This window comes from Notechis scutatus, chromosome 2 (assembly GCF_049901735.1).
Source record: "Notechis scutatus isolate UNSWTSFEM ecotype Mainland chromosome 2, rNotScu1.2, whole genome shotgun sequence".
Lineage (NCBI taxonomy): Eukaryota > Metazoa > Chordata > Lepidosauria > Squamata > Elapidae > Notechis > Notechis scutatus.
The window spans coordinates 232,671,051-232,689,495 of record NC_142010.1 but is presented as its reverse complement, the minus strand read 5'-3'; the positions used below and the strand labels follow the sequence as shown (position 1 = coordinate 232,689,495).

The following is an 18,445-nucleotide window of genomic DNA, read 5'->3' as shown; positions in this document are numbered from 1 at the left end:
TGAGGTTGGAAAAATGAGGACCCTGATTGTTGGAGGCAATATGCTGACTCTGCAAACCACTTAGAGAGGGCTATAAAACACTGTGAAGTGATATGTAAGTCTAAAGGCTATTGCTGTATGTTTATTTTTTATTTCTTTACTATCCTTCCTTCCTCTTCTTTCTTTGATTAATAATCTAATAAATTATATTATTTTTACTATTGAACTTCTAATATTTAATACAATTATGAAAAATAACTTATCAGTAAAAATGAATGATTTGAAAATAAAGTTCAAGAATTAACTTAACAAAATACGAAAAATTATCATGTTATTGTCCTAGATCAGTGTTAACAATACTTTTCAAGTTAGAATTGTCCAAAATATATGTAAACATTGTTTCAGAAACCATAATGATACAATTTATTAATAAGGCACCCAGAGACTTATTTACATATTAAATATTATACAGCCCAGGTTAAACACTTTGTGCAATGTTTCATCATCACAACTTAGATCTAAACTTGTGAAACAGTAACAAAATAGTTGACAATGCCTTCAATATCTACAAGATAAATACAAGTATAAAATATCAAAGTAAATATATTTCTTCTCATTTATTTCCCTTATTCTGTATGGATGAGAAGCGAAACCTTGAGTTTTAACTGAAGCTCTTCAGTATATGGTAGGCTTAAAAATATAAAGACTCTGTACTCATTTTCCTCCATATTAATTATTATTCATGACAAATGTTAACAGCTTGCTGAAATAACAAAGCTTTTTATCTTTCCTGTACATCTGGATATAAAATATGAAACAAAAGTAAAATTATAATTTAAATATTATCACAGCTTTGGAATTGCTATTTGTTATTCACTGTCATATTCTTCTATATTTAAGTCATCTGCTTCCATTATTGCTTGTGCTGCAACTGGCTGAGGTTGACTGGCTGGTAGTTCATTTTCATTACACTGACTAGAAGTAGGAAGGAATTCATCCAGTTCATTTTCCTCACTGTTTTTTATTTTCTCCCCCTGGACATGCAGAATTGTAGGCTGCTTCTCAGAAAACTCCTCTTCGTCATCATTGTCCAGGATTTGTATTTCAGAATCCTTATCAGTAAGAGTTTCAAGTTTCAACCTGCAAACAGCAATGCAACAGCAATTTATTCTTCTTTGGAGTGAACTAAGACACCCAATTCTCTCATAATAATTTTCTCTATCACGCTGGATGTTTGGACAAAAAAGGCACTCTAGTCACTACTTAGTACTCAGACAATTCATTTTATTAGGGTTTTAGCAACTAATTGTTACAAGCTGTATTTTCTCAGGGAATAGTAGAGTAGGGCAGAGTGCTAAGAAAATTACAACCTTGGTATCTGTTCTGCTGTCTATACTTCTCTGTGTAAATAAATGAAAGTCAAGAGTTACTAGTATATTTTCCTCCTTCTACCAGGCAATTCTGTCTGCCAATTAGTTCAATCACTTGTGTGTGCCAGCAACTTATGATATGAAATGGCAGAGTCTTTTGAGCTTCAACCATGTTTACATTCCAAGCCAGTGTAAGGGAAGTTGGTATTTCCTATTCCACTTCCTTTAAAAAAAACCTAAAGAAAAAAAAGCTCTCCCATTGGGCCCATCTATGTCAGAATCAGTGTATAGTTTGCAAGAGAGTCATCCATTGCCTTGCTTATTTTTCACTCCACAGATTCATCTGGGAACTGAAATGACAGGGGAAACAATGTCTCTCAAGAAAGCCTCCACTTAACTGGAGTGTGTTGTGCAAATCAGACCACTGAATACAGGAATTAAATTCAAAACTGGTGTTTCTTAAAGTAAGATCAGCGGAATCTTTTCTGTATAAAGACAGATTCCAGTAGGAGACAGAGAAAACAAATGCTTTATACATTTAAGTTATAACACCATGCAGTTTAAACCACTGGTATCAAAGTGGCAGTATCACGTTGCCCTCACGTGACATTTTATGATTTTTTTCCCCTTTGTGGAGCTAGGGTGGACATGGCCTGCACATGACGCATCTGGCCCGTGGGCTACCAGTTTGATATCCCTGGTTTAAACAGATGGATAGGTTTTCACTTTAAGAATCAATGTTAGCGGCCATTTTGATCTTTATTTACTTGAGAGTTGAGAATGACAGCAGGGGGGCTGGATTCAATAAAGCTTTATGAATAATATCAAGGTTACCTTCCAAAGTGATTTCTTAAAGGAAGTTTCCCAACATCCTGAATAAAGGTAATCTGAGCTGAAAAAGCCAAACAAAAATTATTCCTAAAAGTAACTTCAATCTATATATAGAATATACTTTGTAGCTATTTTTAAATATATTTCTGTTCTAGTTTGATTCGACAATTAGTTCTATAAAGTCAATATATTGTAATATATCAGAAAAACTGATTTAGACTTTAAAATATAAATCCTTTTGAAATCCATAAAGGGCTTCATAAGAGCATTAAGTCACATTTTTAGAAAAATAATTATTTCTATATAAAACATACCATCAGGTTGTTGTTCAGACTAGTAGTATATGTTCAGAAAACAACCTAATACATGTATTACTTCAAAGAAAGTTGTGAAGTAACATTTACAAAGTAATTATATACATATCAATATCGGAGCACAGTACCACTGAGATCAATTTGTTGTACTCACTCAAGTAAATTGATATAGCATTGAAATCCAAAGCTTTTTTTTTTTACCCCAAATGTACTTAGTTATTCCTGCTGGGATTTAAGCCAGTTCCACCCCAACACACAAGGAGGTGGAAAATGCTTAGGCAGCTGCAGGAAGCAGAGAAGTTGTTTTCTTCTAGCAGCAAATTCTCAGACAGTCTGAAGAGGTGGGGTGGGGGGATATTGCTGGGAAAGGAAACTGGGCAGCATTTGTTGTTGTTTTTTTAAATTCAGATAAGATCCTAGCCGATACATTCAATTCACAACATTAATAAAGGAAAATATAACATGGTACTTCAGTTCTCTCTAAAGCAGAGACATTTAATCCATTTAGTGCCATCTCCTCTTTCTTCCTCCAGAAAGAAAAGCAATATGGAAATATAAATGAGTATATAATTTTTTCTTCTTCTAGGGTAAACGTTCTGCATAAAAGAGACCACTTTTCCCCTCCAAGCAAATGTGAGAGGCGAGTTCAGTTTGTTAGGTAAAATTGATCTACCCAGGCTTCAAGGTTGAGCTGGGTGTGAGACCCAAATTCTAACCAAATTCTACTGCTAGACTATACAATCCAAAACATTTCATACTTTCTGACATAAGTATTGAAAATTCTGTTTACTTTTAAAGTACTATGGTGAGTTACACAAGCAATAATAGAAGTAACCAGTTTACAGGTAATATATATTTCTTAAAATTTTGGCTATTGTGATCAAACAGAGTAGTCTATGATGCTCAGTTGTTTTTCCCACCAACAGAAACATTTGAACAATGCAGAAAGACACATCTATGGTTTTGCCATTACATGCAAAGTCAAACCCTTGGATTGCTGACCCCAAATATGTCAGGAATGTGAAACAACAAATCTTTCAGACATTTGTATTGGTTAGTAGTTTTTTATTTTTTAAAATCTCTTACATGTGCATGGGATTTCTTGGAGTTTAATGTGTTTATATTGTTAGCAACCTACAGGGTGCAGGGAATGCACAGCATACAAATAATATATGTATAAAATATTTGATACATCCCATTTATGTCACTGGGACTTCTAAGTAAATAGTATGAAATTACACTGAATAATATTCTGTTCTATGACTAATTGCTCTTCTAAAGCAGAAACAGAAATATGAAACATTTTGCATATGTTTAAATATACCTTGGTTTCTCATTGGATTAGTCAGCATGATAAGATAAGGTATTAGCTCAGTCTGAAGACACAATGGTGATAAACAGAAACTTGAAAAGAGGGATTTTGCAGCAAAGCAGTTTTCTTGATACTATAAGGAATCAGAAAATATAAATCCAATATGCAAAAGCACTTTTTCAGTTTTATCCATTAAACTATAGAGTTTTGATTTCACACACACACACACACACACACACACACACCCTAATCATCTGTGTTTAACAATCTAATTTCAATGTTATTCTATTAAACTGTTCTGTAAAATTGCTGCTGCCTGATGTAATAAATACATAATTAATTGCAAGATCTTAAATCTTCAAATTATTTTCTGACTATTGATTAGTTTTCTATATGGGGGATTAAATGGGGCATTCCAATTTTGATAAAACTCATTTTTACTTAAAGGTAATACAATCTAAATGATGTTTAAGATCATTTTAATGTTTCAGAGGATACTGTTATGGAAGGGTGTCAAACTCGCAATGACACCTCATCATGTGACTTTCCCCCCCTTCGCTAAAATGGGGGTGGGCGTGACCAGTGCATGATGCATCCAGCCAGCAGGCTGCGAGTTTGACACCCCTGCTGTAATGGATATATTTCTCAGATCAAAAAATGCTTCACAGTAATCCATAAATATATTTTCTCTAAAATGGTTTTTGTAGTCAAGTTAGTGCTATATTTTACTGATTCATTTAAAACGAGGGTCCCCAAACTTAGCAACTTTAACACTTGTGGACTTCAACACCAAGAATTCTCCAGCCACCTATGCTGGCTGGAGAATTCTGGGAGTTGAAATCCACAAGTCTTAAAGTTGCCAAGTCTGGAGACCCCTGTTTTAAAATATCTTACTTTGCTAGTATGAGCAGGGCTGTTTCTAATTGAGACCTAAATCTTTATATGAATCCTAATCCTGTAATAATGTTAATTACAAATACAAAAGTTAAGTCAATGTTACTTCACTATTGATTCTGCAATGAGAGCAATAATAAAAAATAGATTACTTGATTCTGTTTTAGACTGGTGCAAATAACATTAGTAATTGAGAAAAAGTAAATTGTTATCAATTACCTTTCTATTAATTAGGAACCATTGTGGTTTATGAAGAGGTCTAAAGCCCATTCCTTTTTTGCATTGTGCAAAAGCTCTGCCTCTGTTTGAGTGCATCACACCTCTTGTGGCTACAGAAGCACTATATTTTTGAAGTGTAGCTCGTGCCTATAGGAATTGGCAGAATTAAAATATGGTATAAGAGCTCCATAATAGATTTTAAAGCAAGGTACAAAGTACCAGGTGGAAATTAGTAGTATATTACAGGTATATATTAAATCTTGTTGAAATTACAAATTGTACATCCCAGAAAGCAGTCAAAATCTTGGTTCAATAAATATGCTTGATTGTACAAACATCAAGTTTTCTTCCCATTTGAACACAATCCAAGTAAATCCATTATTAAGAAAAAAAATGTTCTGTTAAATCTAAAAAGCAAACTTTTACTTTGTAATTAAAAACAATGTAAAGTCTAACACAATTATTTTTAAAACAGACAAAAACTGATAAACTGCATAGATGGCGAGCAGAACACTATCTGACAATAAGACTATAAACAGTAAATATAATTAATGTTGCCTTATTTCTTCATAAGATTCCAAATTGTAAAAATTAGTATGCATGTCACATGTTTTGTTATATTTGTGTGTGCGTGTGCGTGTGTATTTAAAAACTTACATCCCAGTTACTGCAAAGGAAATCTGCAGTACTTAAATATTCACTGGCTCTTACAATATCATCGATATCAGAGAAGAACTCCAAATAATTTTGGTGAAGGTATACATTAAATAAGTCCCCAGACATGTGTGATTTTTCTATGACATCCTAATAAAAGAAAATATACACAGAATATCATACCACATAGAAAAATTATCTGTATTCTTTTAAATTAAGAATTTTGCCAAGTATACATGGAAACATATTATTATAGAAATAGCAAACATTTTTACCTCAGGTTGCACAAGCAAGGGTTGTCGTTCATATTCTGATAAATGATGAGGTAACTGAGGAAAGTCTACCTCTATAGCTGGTTCTCCTATAAAATTATTTGAATAACTGTAATTTCATCAAACACCAGATGTCTGAAAGACAGAATCTTGACAAATGGAGACAGGTACCCTGTTTCTCCAACAGTACGGCCTCCCCCAATAGGAAGTCCCAGCATGTTTTATAGGCATGAAATGAAATTAAGCCCCTCCCCCCAAATTAAGGCCTATATTAAAACATGCGAAATGGGGGGGAATGGTGGAGGGGCTTGCCGTTAGGAAGTACTTTTGTTGCACACCCGGATATGGTGCTGCCTGCGTTGACCCCGATACGAAGTGCCCCACCAACGCCGAGGTCAACATCCAAGCCATCACCGCCCGCCCGCCTGAAGATGCAAGTGGGGGGAATTAAATCACCCCCGAAAAGACAGCCTAGCCATTTTTTCAGGGCTCAAAAAAAAAAGACCCGGCCTTATTATATGAGAAACATGGTATTTCTTCAGAAACAGATAGTTTATAGAACAATCCTGGATCACATGGTTTGCACTGCTTAATATGAATTTTGTTATCTAAATTCTAAGTAATATATTGGTGAGTTAACCTGTATCAAAAAGGCAGCACCTCTATTTTATTGAAGATTTTTACTATTATATTTCACAGGTTTTGGTTTTTTAGTAGCTACACAAAGTAATTGTGGTAGACAGCACAAAGCAGACAGCATCCTATTCCAAGGTGTCCATCTGTTGGGGTGAGCTATAGGTCTGACACCTGTGGAAGTCTAATATGTATGATTATTGCATGGAAGGCCTTGTTAGTACAGAGTACATGGGCTAACTTATGGATATCTGCAGATACTATAACAGTTGAAGCTGGTGAGGAAAACATCTATAATGTCAAAAGAAGTCAGAAATCTTCAAAGCTACAAAGTAGCTTTAGGCTGTGGACTCAAAAACATAGGAAGAGTCCTGTTTTAAGTCCTGAACTTAAAACTGGAGACTAACATATATAGATGGCAAGATTTAGATGGAGAGTTTCTTCAAATGTATGGCTCCTTTGTTTTTCTATATAATGAATCTATTTAGTTCATCTTCATGTATCTGCTCAAGAATGTAAAGTGGGGAAGAGTTTAATTGCTGTACCTGGTATTAATAGGTGGGGTCAGAAATTTTGATCCACACATATAAATTACATGAGTTTCCTTAAAATGAGTTAACAACAAAAATATTTCTGAAATGTTTTTTAAGTTATAAAATATGCATAATAAAAAAAAATCTTAGAATTTTTACATATATAATATAATAAGGACAAGTAGATTCTCTTACTTTTGCAGTAAAGTATTTTCCCCAAAGCATGGAAAAGGAAGATGGAAGCATCCTTGCTACCAATAGCTGGTATTTCTTGGTCCTCTAAAAAATTATTGAATAGTTTTTTCTTCTTTATTTTAGAGGATGTATCACACTTTAAAACATTATTTTTCTTTCTTTGTGACCATAAACTCTTGTCTGATGGCCTCTCTGGAAAAAAACGCAAGGGAATTTATAAATAGGAAAAATGGAAAACTTTGTCTTTAGTAGAAAGAAAAAAACATAGCTTTTACAGCAAAATTCTGTCTAGAAAGAACATGTTGCTTTACTTTTTATTTCATTCTATTTTGGATAAAAATGCATGCACATTTTGAAATTACTAAAAAAATTATTGTGTATATAGTTTTTAAAATGCTTTTAATTTTTCAAAAGTTTGAAATTCTTCCAAAGGGAATAACTATTTTTATTCCATGTATCTGTGTTTTTGATTATTTTAATTACTTTTATTATGTACTGAATATGTGAAGAGGACTTTTAAAAAATTTTAGGAATTAAAAACTTTTATTTTATGCTTTCTAACGTTGTTTGAATTATTTATGTTATTGTAATTAATAATATACTGCTAATACAGTACTAATATATTGTCATGATACTGGCTGTAACAATGTTACAACAAATAGAAACATTTTGTAATATCCGAAAGACGTTAGTCTGCAATAGGAGTAAAATACTAGAATCCCACACTAATATACATGTGGGAATTTAGCTAAGAACAGAATGAAAACTTCAATAATAAACAAGAATAATAATAAAAGAAAAATTATAGCAAAAAGGAAAATATTAAAAAAATAATCCCAGTTAATATAAAAATAACACTGCAATTTTAAGAATTCAATTAATTAGCTATATTCAGTTCATCCTGAAAAACAATTAGGATAGTTTGTCAATAACATAATTAAAAACTAACTAGATATAAATTAAGCATTCCTTAACTAGTCTACTCTTCAAAATTCTTATTTTTTTCATCCACTACTATTTTTAAGTGTTAGTAATGCTAAAAAGAAACAACTTTTTCTGTATTGTAAAATAAAATGTTTTCCTGACAGATTAAAAGCAAAAACATTATAAGAACAAGTAAAGACTTTTTTAAATGTTAGTGCTCAGCATAATTTAAATTAATAAGAATATTTTCTTACCTTTTAGAGAAGAAAATTGAAGGGTGTTTATTGCACTTCTAATGTCACCTGTACATCCACTGCAAATCAGTTCTAATAAGGTTTTGTCAGGGACATCAATTTTATCTCTTCTCTACAAAGAAAAATTGACAATAAAATCAAAGCTAATTTGAGAAAATCTACGGAAAGTATTAAAAAAAAACTTCCCAGATGCTTCCTGCTTCTATTTCTATCTCTCCCTTGATCCAAACATTCCAAAGATTGAGCTGTACTTACACTTTGGAAGGAACATTTATCACTCAATATTTTCACTACTTCTACAGAATCATTCAAAACTCTGTCCATGATTATCTCTATTTTACTTTCATAACAATTTTATAGTAAAGTTGGACGAGCAATGCTAATTATGAATGAATTGCTCACTAATGAGCAAAGATTTTTGAGATCAATACTGTCAACCGTTATTATACAACACATTTTTTAAAACTTCAAAGGTATCTTTCAGATGAAATGTAATAATAATGTTTCCATCACCAACGTTTGCTTTTTGTATCCCTTACAGTATGACAATATTGTAATTTCATTTATCTTACCGTACTGATCTCCCCTGTGATTATTCGATTTAGGGCTTTCATCATCAGTGTTGGTGCCACTGGGTTAAAACTGAGAATATTGAAAAAAGAAAATGGTCAAGATAAATTTCAGTATGAGCATTTCATCATGGCCAATGTAGCTGTCAATTCATTTACCTAATGGTTGCTATACACAGCTCTTCTTGAATTGCCTTTGGGAATAGAGACCTTTGGTTGCTCCCTGTGCTGAAAACATCTGATATTATAAATACAAGAGGACATCTGCTTGACCGCAAAAAACTCCTACAATGAAAAACTGAAAATTAGCAGTTCAAACTTAACAGCATCAATTCTGACCAGCAATCAATAGAATTGCACAGCAAAAATACAAATGGTATGTAACTTGCAACCTGCCATCTTTATTCATTCACCACCCCCAACTATGCAGCAAAAGAAACAGATGGAACTTTGTATGTTGTAGTGGACTATTCTGCACTAGAGAACCTTAGGCTTGGTCCAGCCATACCTATTAATTTCCCTGACTGATCCTTTGGCAAAATGAGATACTGAACATACCTCAGAATGTCATGTAAACTGCTAGGGTCATGATAAAAATGGTTTGGCATATCCTGTTGAAAAGGAAATACAATGTTGTTATTCTAAAATATATGTTAAATTGAACTAAAATCTGTTGGAGCCACTAAAATTATTCATTAAGGATATTTTACTTTACAGCTATAAATGTTACAAACATGGTATATTTATTTGAGATGAACCCAATGCAATATGGTGTCAAGGTTGAAGATGGAGAGGCAGAAAGCTACAACTTTCAAGCCAGAAAAAGTTAACATGTAAACAATGTGCTGCAGCTGTTTTCCATTGCCTTGTAGAGAGCAATGAAATATTATTTAATTTGAGAAATGAAAATAAAAAGCTCAGATTTAACATCATGAGTCTAGTTAGACAGACAAGCACACACATCTGTGTAGGCCTTAAAATACATTACCTGTATTAAACTACTTATCTATCAATAAGAGTCTATGCTTTGAGCTTATCTATCTATGATAGTTTCTGGATTTATTTCATGCCTAAAAAGAAGTCCAACATATAAAGGAGTAAGATTATTCATGTTAAGTCCAAAGTGCATTTGGAAACCACAGAAACACATGAAATTGATTTTGCCCAGTAACTAGCTTTAGAACAAAGAATCTAAATGTCATTGTTATGAATACCCTTAATTATTCAAAAATTATTTGGTACTTTGGGCTCAAAGAAACGTTAGTTATTGAATTTAGAACCCTGCATTCACAGCTAATGCTCTACCATTAGAGTACAACATTTTCCAAAATGCTTGACAAGAAAATAAAGCTCAAACTAATGAAAAAAGATATCAGGCAATTATTTTTCACTTTCTGAAAACTGCAGTTTTTAAAATTTTAATTGAAAAAAAATCAAGCACTTGTTATATTTGTGAGCAATTTTTATCAATGATTATTAGTAGGACTGTTTGAAATAGGCTATTAGTTATTATTATTGTAGAAAACTGAAATTTTACTACTGAGCAATTAATTTTGGAAAACCTAATTAACTTAAACTAGTATATTTAAAAATTGGGAGAAAATAATAGAACATTTAATTTTAATTATTAAAACACTTTAATGGAGTTATTCAACCACTGCAACTTACTTCCACAAGAATAAGTCTTTTGTCAGTTTCCATGGACTCTCCAACCATCTGAAGCTTCATATACTTGTTTGCTCTTAGAAGAAATTCTTGAAAGACAGTTGCCTGGCTCTGATAAGGAAGTATCTGAAAATCTGATTCTAAATAGAAATATTTATTTTGTAATATGCTTAGTATAAAGTACTAAGAAAAGTAGTACATATATGTGACAATATGCTTACTGTCTTGAATTTTGTTCTTATATTTATTTGCATGGATTGTTACTGGTCCAAGATCAATTGATATGTAAATTACAGGAACCAGACAAGCTGTATAGGCAGAGGTATATATTTTGAAACATTGGGCCAGATAAATCAATTACTAAATTGAAATTTTTCAAAAAGAATCAGATGTGCTTTAGCGTTGAAGGCCTGTCCATTGTTATAATGCTACATTTCTGGGCAAAAAAAAATGGCCTGAATTTTATTTGAAAGTTTAAAAACTAGTCTACTAAAAAAAATGTACTGAAAATTAATCATTAGTTTAAAAACAGTCATATTATCTAAATCGGAGATTTCAAAAATGCAGCACATAGGCTATATATGTGTATCATGGCACTCCTGGGTACAGTCTGAACCTGATTAAAATACAGTGGAGAAATTTATTTAAGAAAATAAGAATAAGAGAAAATTCAATTAAACATAGATAATATTACATTTAAAAATTAAACAATAATACATTTATTCACCAATCACCATAAAACTCTGAACTTGTGGCTCATGAGGTCAAGCCCACTGCCTTAATTGCAGTAACAATTAACTAAAGGTTGTTTAGCATGGATGGAGCAGGAGCATCATGTGATAGAAGTTCCTTCTGAAACTGTGCTGTAGCAGGACCTAGATACTGCAATTAAGCTGAGACAGCAAGCTTGTGCCTTTTTCCCAGGACCGCTGGGCAGACAGCTTTGCATTAGTAGCTGACCTTCCCTGAACCCCAGAGCCTTCAGCACAACTTTCCAAAACATATTTTAACATATAACTATTATATGCATTTGCAATTTATTCATGTTCTTATATTAAGGTGCAAAACTTGTACTTGGTTTGGAACAAGCTGCACAAATCTTTTTTTTTTCCACACAGAATAGCAGAAATTAGAAGGAACATTATAAAGAAGTGTTCTCTATAAGTGGGAGTAGGAGGTGAAGAGACAGTTTGCATGTAGGCTGAGAAGAAGCTCACAATGGAGTTTTAGGGGAACTGAACACCAAGAATTTAATCCCAAGAGTAGAACCAAGTTTTCATTTGGGTTTTAGATAAAATGCAGTTTATCACCCAACTGAAATCAAATAAACTGCAATTAATTTTAAATATTTTTTAATGAAAGCAAGCCAAGTTTAATCCCCTATCTTCAGAGCTGGCTTTTCTTGCTAAATATAGCTAAGAATAAATTACAATTCAGACATAATGCAGACATATAGCTAGAAACTTCCTTGCAGTCACACTAGCAGAAAGGAAAACAGACCAAAGAGCACGTGTATCAAGGAGCAAGTGGTACTGGACAAGGAGCAAGTAGTACTGGACCATACCTGCAGTTACAATTTTGAGTTCAACTTTTATTTTCAACTTGAAATCTCTTATCACTCTAAAGTGCAGCAGTTTTAAAACACAGGAAATCATAATATAGAGGAAGTTGAAAATAAAGAATGCCTTTATTCTCAGGCATTGTGTGTAAATCCTTTGGAATTTCCTCAGCAACTTACTTTCAAATTAATTAGAAGTTAGCTTCATTTATTTTAATGAAATTTGCTACCATCTAATGGTCATCCTACCAGAAATAGATATGCCACTAAATATATTCTAATGTCTCAACAATGAAGAAGTGAACATTTTAAAATTTTACCATGATTGAAAGCAACTTGAAGGTCTTCGTATTTTTTGAAGTCTAGCGATACAGGATTTATCCATTCTTGTATCTGAATACCAAGGTCCTTGGCTAATATTTCCACAGTTGCAGATTTTCCACATCCTGGAGGGCCAGTTAACACTAGGATGGAGCCTCCCTACAACAAGATACTTATTATAAGCAGAGTATGATATTTAAAGAAAAAAAACAATATGATATTATTTAATATTCTATATTTTAATATTCTTAAAACAAAATAGAACTTTGGTGTCAATGATATCAATATTTCCAGTAAATACAGTAGCCATAATTATATTCTCAGTAATTCAATATTACAGTAGCCCACTTCCTTTATGCTGCACAACTTAATTCCTATTACAATTTAATATCTGTTGCAGACCTGGAGATAATTCAAATAAATTGTTTGGACTGCAGTTCAAATAGCCTAGTGTGTGTTCTCTAAATGGAAGCAGGTATTCCTTAATGGAAACTTGAGCACAGATTAATCCCAACCTGTGTACTCATTTAGTGACATAAAACCTCAAGATATTCAGAAAAAAAGAAACACAAACTGGATAATTTCTCTCAAGGCAATCTTTGTATAAATCAATTGCAACTTGCTTTATCTTTATCTAGCCAAACAAATAAGTTTATTATTTTATTCCAGCAGATAAATGTTGCTCTAAAATTATATTATATAAGATTTTGATAATATTCTAATCTCACTTCATTATTCAGTAAAATAAAATTGATAAAATAAAAATAAAACTTGATTGAAATTAAATAAAAGCTTCAAAATGAGCAATTTTAAAAGTATTAGGTTCATAATATTTATTACCTGTCTTGGCTGATTTTGAAATATGTGATCTTTTAACCATCTTTCAACTTCTTCAATTTTTTTCTTGTGAATGACAAGGTCACTCTAACAGACAAAAACATGCATATAAAACATATTTATGTAGCAAAATATTAAATTAGGTATTATGTATACTGGAATTCTCTTAGCATATATATATATCTATACCAGATGTAAACAAATTAAAATATTAGGGAAAGATCCAATCTCCATGACAATTACTTCCACTTACAAAATGATATAAAATGATATAATTTTTTTCATTTGCAAAACAATGGCATATGTATAGCATATCTTATCTTACCTGCATGTTGAATATATACAGGAAGTTGAAGTGGAAGATGAGAATGGTTTTAAAGTTGGAAGAGAAACAACTTACACTATGATAATGAGTACTAACTTAGTACTAACACCGAAGAACACAGTGAAAAAAATTAGACTAAAATTAAATATAAGAAAGGCCAAATGACAACAGGTAGAATAACTAGTGTGTCACTTTAGAGAAAGAGGTAAATTTATAATTGTATTTATAACTGCTGTAAACAAGATAGAAAGCCACTTTTTTGTATTTTTTCTTTTCTATTTTTCTTTTTTCTTTCTTCCTTGCATTTTTAGCTTTGATTTTTTTTTCTTTTCATTTCCTTACTCGTATTAGTTTGTACTAGTTTTTTATCTTTTTTATAAATCTTTTAATAAAATTATATCTATATCTACAGTATATGTATATTTAAAAAACACAGGTAGAATAATTAGCCATAGAATTGGCAATGAAGATATCAAAGTGGTGGATAGCTTCTGCCTTTTAAGATCAACCATCAACAATAAAGCAACAAGTAGTCAAGATGTATGCCGCAGACTAATACTTGGTAGATCAGCTTTGCAGCAAGATAAATTCCTTGTGTGTCCAATCATGCTTGGCCAATAAAGAATTCTACTCTACTCTACTCTACTCTACTCTACTCTATAAATAATTTTATTCTATTATATGAAGAAGATATTCAAATGCTATGTCTATACCTTTATAAAAATTAGAATCATGTAAGTCCATGACATTCCTTATGACATTCTATATAAGTGAAAGCTGGACTTTGAAGAAGCAGGATAGGAAGAATATTGATATCTTTGAACTCTGATGTTGGAGAAAACGTCTGAGAATATTGTGGACAGCCAAGAAAAGAAACCAATGGCTCACTGAACAAATCAAGGTTCTAATGCTGGGAAAGAAGGAAACGGGGAAAGAGAAATGGGGGAAGGGGGAATATCATGAAGAAAGGAAAGGAAAAGGAAAAGGAAAGGCCATCAGCATGGTTGATGGGGCTCAATTTCAGTGTTGATGAGGGCATGCTGGGAGATCTGAAAGAATGGGTTAGATCAGTGGTCACCAACCAGTGGGCCGGGGACCACTGGTGGTCCGTGAGAAAATTTTGGTGGTCCAGAGAGAAATGTAAGCCCCAAAGCACCCCCCAAAGCTATTAATCCAGGATGCACAGGAACACAAAGCTGCACTGCCCACATGGCCTGCAGGAACACAAGGCTTGCGTCGCTTGCATTGCAAACAGCACGAGGTAGTGAGGGGAATGGGGGAACTTGCCCTTCTCGCCTCACGCTCCTGGCCTGGCCATCAGGCTGCTTCTTTCCGCTTCTTCCTTCTTCTGCTTTTGGTTACACGCAAGGAAAGCAGCAAAAATCTTTCTTTCTCTCCCCCAAATTCTGCCAGAAATGAGTCTTTGGGACCCTGCAAGGCATCCCACTGCAAGACGCTGTGCTGGCAAAGACTCATTTCTGGAAGAGTTTGGGGGGAGAGAAAGAAAGACTTCTGCTGCTTCTGCTGCTTTCCTCGCACGAAGCCAAAAGTCGCTCTCTCTCTCTCTCTCTCTCCCCAAGAAAGGAGCTGGAGACGGAATCCTGTGATCCCAAATAAAGAATGATCAATCAGTAGGAAAACAGGGTGGGGAATTTTCCTGCAAACTTTTTGGGGGATTTTCCCAGGGTCTCTGGTCTGCGGGATTTAAAATTATGAGTTTGGTGGTCCCTGAGATCCAAAAGGTTGGCAACCCCTTGGGTTAGATTGTCATTAAAAAATCTGTGTGGTTGCTTGGAGTCAAAAGTAACTTGACAGTATATAATCAATCAATCACTTAAAAATCATGCATCTTCTAATTTAATGGACAATTGTGAATAAAACATCCTCCTTCCTACAAATGGTCCATTAAATTACAGTTTTACTGAACACTTATGATCAGGACCTAACATTTTTATAATAATCTTTAATTTAATTTAGTACTTTGTATATTAGTACTTTGTATATTTCTCTAGAAATATCATTTTAACAAGCAAAATAGCTTATTGTATTAAATATTAATATACAGTAATATGTATATATTAATACAAATACTACTAATACGAATATATACTATATGTTAAATCGTATAGAATTGTACCTGAGTTTTTGGTTTGTATTTATCTACCCACGGTTCAGTTTGGCTGTGATTTTGTTTGAATTGTTTATATTTCTCATCTACAGAAATCGGTTTTCTTATTTTTCTCCCACACTTGTAATTTTCAAGCAGAGGAAAATGCTCTTTGTTCTCATGATAACTGTCAGTGAGCGATTTTTTATGGAGAACACTAGATGACAGTTTTGCAGTCTCACAGAAATCAATGAAAGATGGTTCCACCCAGTCAATTTCCTGATAATATAAGCATATAGAAATTATTGCAGCCCAAAAATTATCAATTCTTAAACAAGTTAGTATTTTATTACTGCCTTTATATATAGTAACCAATATATAGTAGTTAATAAAATATGAAGTAAACTATCATAAAATGTGTGCAATCATTTACTAAACATAAAACAATTTAAACATACATAAATCACTTCAAAACATTTATTAACATTTTGCTTATCTTTAATAGTTCTTACATTTCAACTTTGTTCAATATTAAAAAATTAGTGCAATTTTTAAACAGGCTGAATTCAATTTAAACAAACAAAAAATTGCCAGATTATTTTTCTCCACTCTCAGTAGTACATAATCTAGTCTTTTAATTAAAATTTTAGTTATAATGATTTCAAAATACTCCACTTGGCTATAAGAATTTTGATATGCCTGCATCAGCCTGAATTAAACACATGATGCAATAAATAATAATTTTAGAGAACAACATACTTTATTTTGCGCTGTCTTTCTTTTTGAAGATTTTTTTGACATCATCAGCCTTTGCAGTTTCCATCCAAAATGTATGATTAAATTCCTTTAAAAATAAAGTACCTAAAAAATAAAGAAACTTTTATATTAACAAAGTCTGCAGCCCTGAAGATAATTACTGAAAGAGAACTTACATTTGTTTTGTTTCTCATTTGTATAGCTTCTTTTTTCTTTTCTATATGCTGTTACTTTTTTAAAAAAAAGCTATTCTTAATGGCTACAGAAAAGGAATGCCAAAGTCAAAAGTCCCTGAAGCCCCTGTTGAAAAGAACACACTTCTGCTTGACAAAGATACTGTAGTTCTAAAATTTTCAATGAGAGCAATATCTGTTTAGTCCATAAACAGAATAATGTACATAACATTATAATACTATTACACATGCATCATAAGATAACCTGCATATTTAATTTTTCACAACGAATCTCTATGTGTACAATAATTTACACATATGAAATTACCGTGACATAAGCAAATGGAAATTGTATAATCTCCACTCTAATTCTAAATATACTTGAACTATTTCAGTTCAGAATATTCTCATTTAGTGACAATTGGATCAGCAACTCAGTTGTTAAGTGAAGCAGTCACTAAGTGAAACCACAATTGAGTTTACAATCTTACTTCAGTTTTTCTTTTGCTTTACAGACCTGTGAAGTAGTAGTTACAAAGCTACTTTTTATTACCACTGTAACTGCAACTGTTGCTATCTGAGATAGTTGCTAAACAAGGACCATCTGTATATTAAGCTATTTTTATTTTGAAGCTAATCAGCCAAGGGAATCCTAATCTAAACATGCTCCTAATTAGGATACATCATTGTAACCTATTTGATAAAACTATAAACTTCAAGCTTTTGATAAAAGTTCAAAAGCAGACTGACAACGTATCTGCAAAACTGGCTATTGGGCTTACTGTCAAAAACAGAATAGTGTCCTGATAATTCAAAAGTAAAACAGTCAAGACTTCATTACTCCTTACAGTGTCACCATTACGTATTTGTACACATAAAACTAATGAATAGCATACAAATAATTGTACAGTTCACCTGAGATACCAAGACAAAGTTTCTAACAATTTATATTACACATCTGAAATGACAAACACCTTCTCTGACAAACAGTACACATAGTATAGATTATGTGGATCACAATGGATTATGTTGAAGGGTTTCTATAAAGTTTTTCAAATTTTTCAACTTTTAAACTGTACTAACTTCAAGTCCTAGAATTCCCCAGTCAGAAATCTAGGAGTTGGTCCACACACATCCTGACACACATCTTAAGGTTGACAAGTTTGAAAACTAGTTGGGGTCCCCAAACTTTGCAAAGTTAAGACTTGTGGACTTCAATTCGCAGAATTCTCCAGACACCTATGCTGGCTGGAGAATTCTGGGAATTTGAAGTCCACAAATCTTAAAAGTTACCAAGTTTGGAGACCTCTGAGTTATATCTTTGGGAATCTGGCAAATGAAAAAATCATGCTTAACTGCGTAAGAAACACGTATGCAATTAAAGGAGAAGCATTCAAAAGCAGCAACAAAAATTGAATACAGGTCACACGATACAAAACGATTTAACCAATGGTCTCCAAATATTGATTCAACGGCTGCTCTTAAGACGACTGGTAGTACGTGTGTACTCTCCCCCGCCCCACCTTTCTATGAAAAAGGCATGCGACAAGGGTTCATAAGGAACAGTCACGTATGTGGGATGGGCAGCAATAAACAATCCAGCAAAGTGTGTGTGTGGGGAGGTTGGGAGGCTTTGTTATTCTATAGGGGACATCTCCAAGGTGGAAGAAGACTTCAGCCGCCATGCACTTTTGAAATAACTGTCCCGACTACGCTCAACTACGAAGCCCAGCTTCGTCCCCCCCAAAAC

At 33.0% G+C, this 18,445-nt stretch overlaps 1 protein-coding gene across 1 annotated transcript; it reads right to left on the bottom strand.

Moving 5' to 3' along the window:
- Nucleotides 1-295: 295 nt before the first annotated feature.
- Nucleotides 296-16,622, bottom strand: RAD17 (RAD17 checkpoint clamp loader component). Its single transcript, XM_026671822.2, is given in 17 exon segments — nucleotides 296-1,119; nucleotides 2,184-2,241; nucleotides 3,819-3,939; nucleotides 4,920-5,066; nucleotides 5,577-5,723; nucleotides 5,849-5,934; nucleotides 7,207-7,398; nucleotides 8,385-8,496; nucleotides 8,957-9,026; nucleotides 9,113-9,238; nucleotides 9,512-9,564; nucleotides 10,622-10,758; nucleotides 12,497-12,656; nucleotides 13,338-13,421; nucleotides 15,797-16,045; nucleotides 16,526-16,561; nucleotides 16,563-16,622. Coding segments are annotated over 17 exon segments (2,076 nt in total). The 5' UTR covers nucleotides 16,590-16,622; the 3' UTR covers nucleotides 296-848.
- Between the last annotated feature and the right edge of the window lie 1,823 nt (nucleotides 16,623-18,445).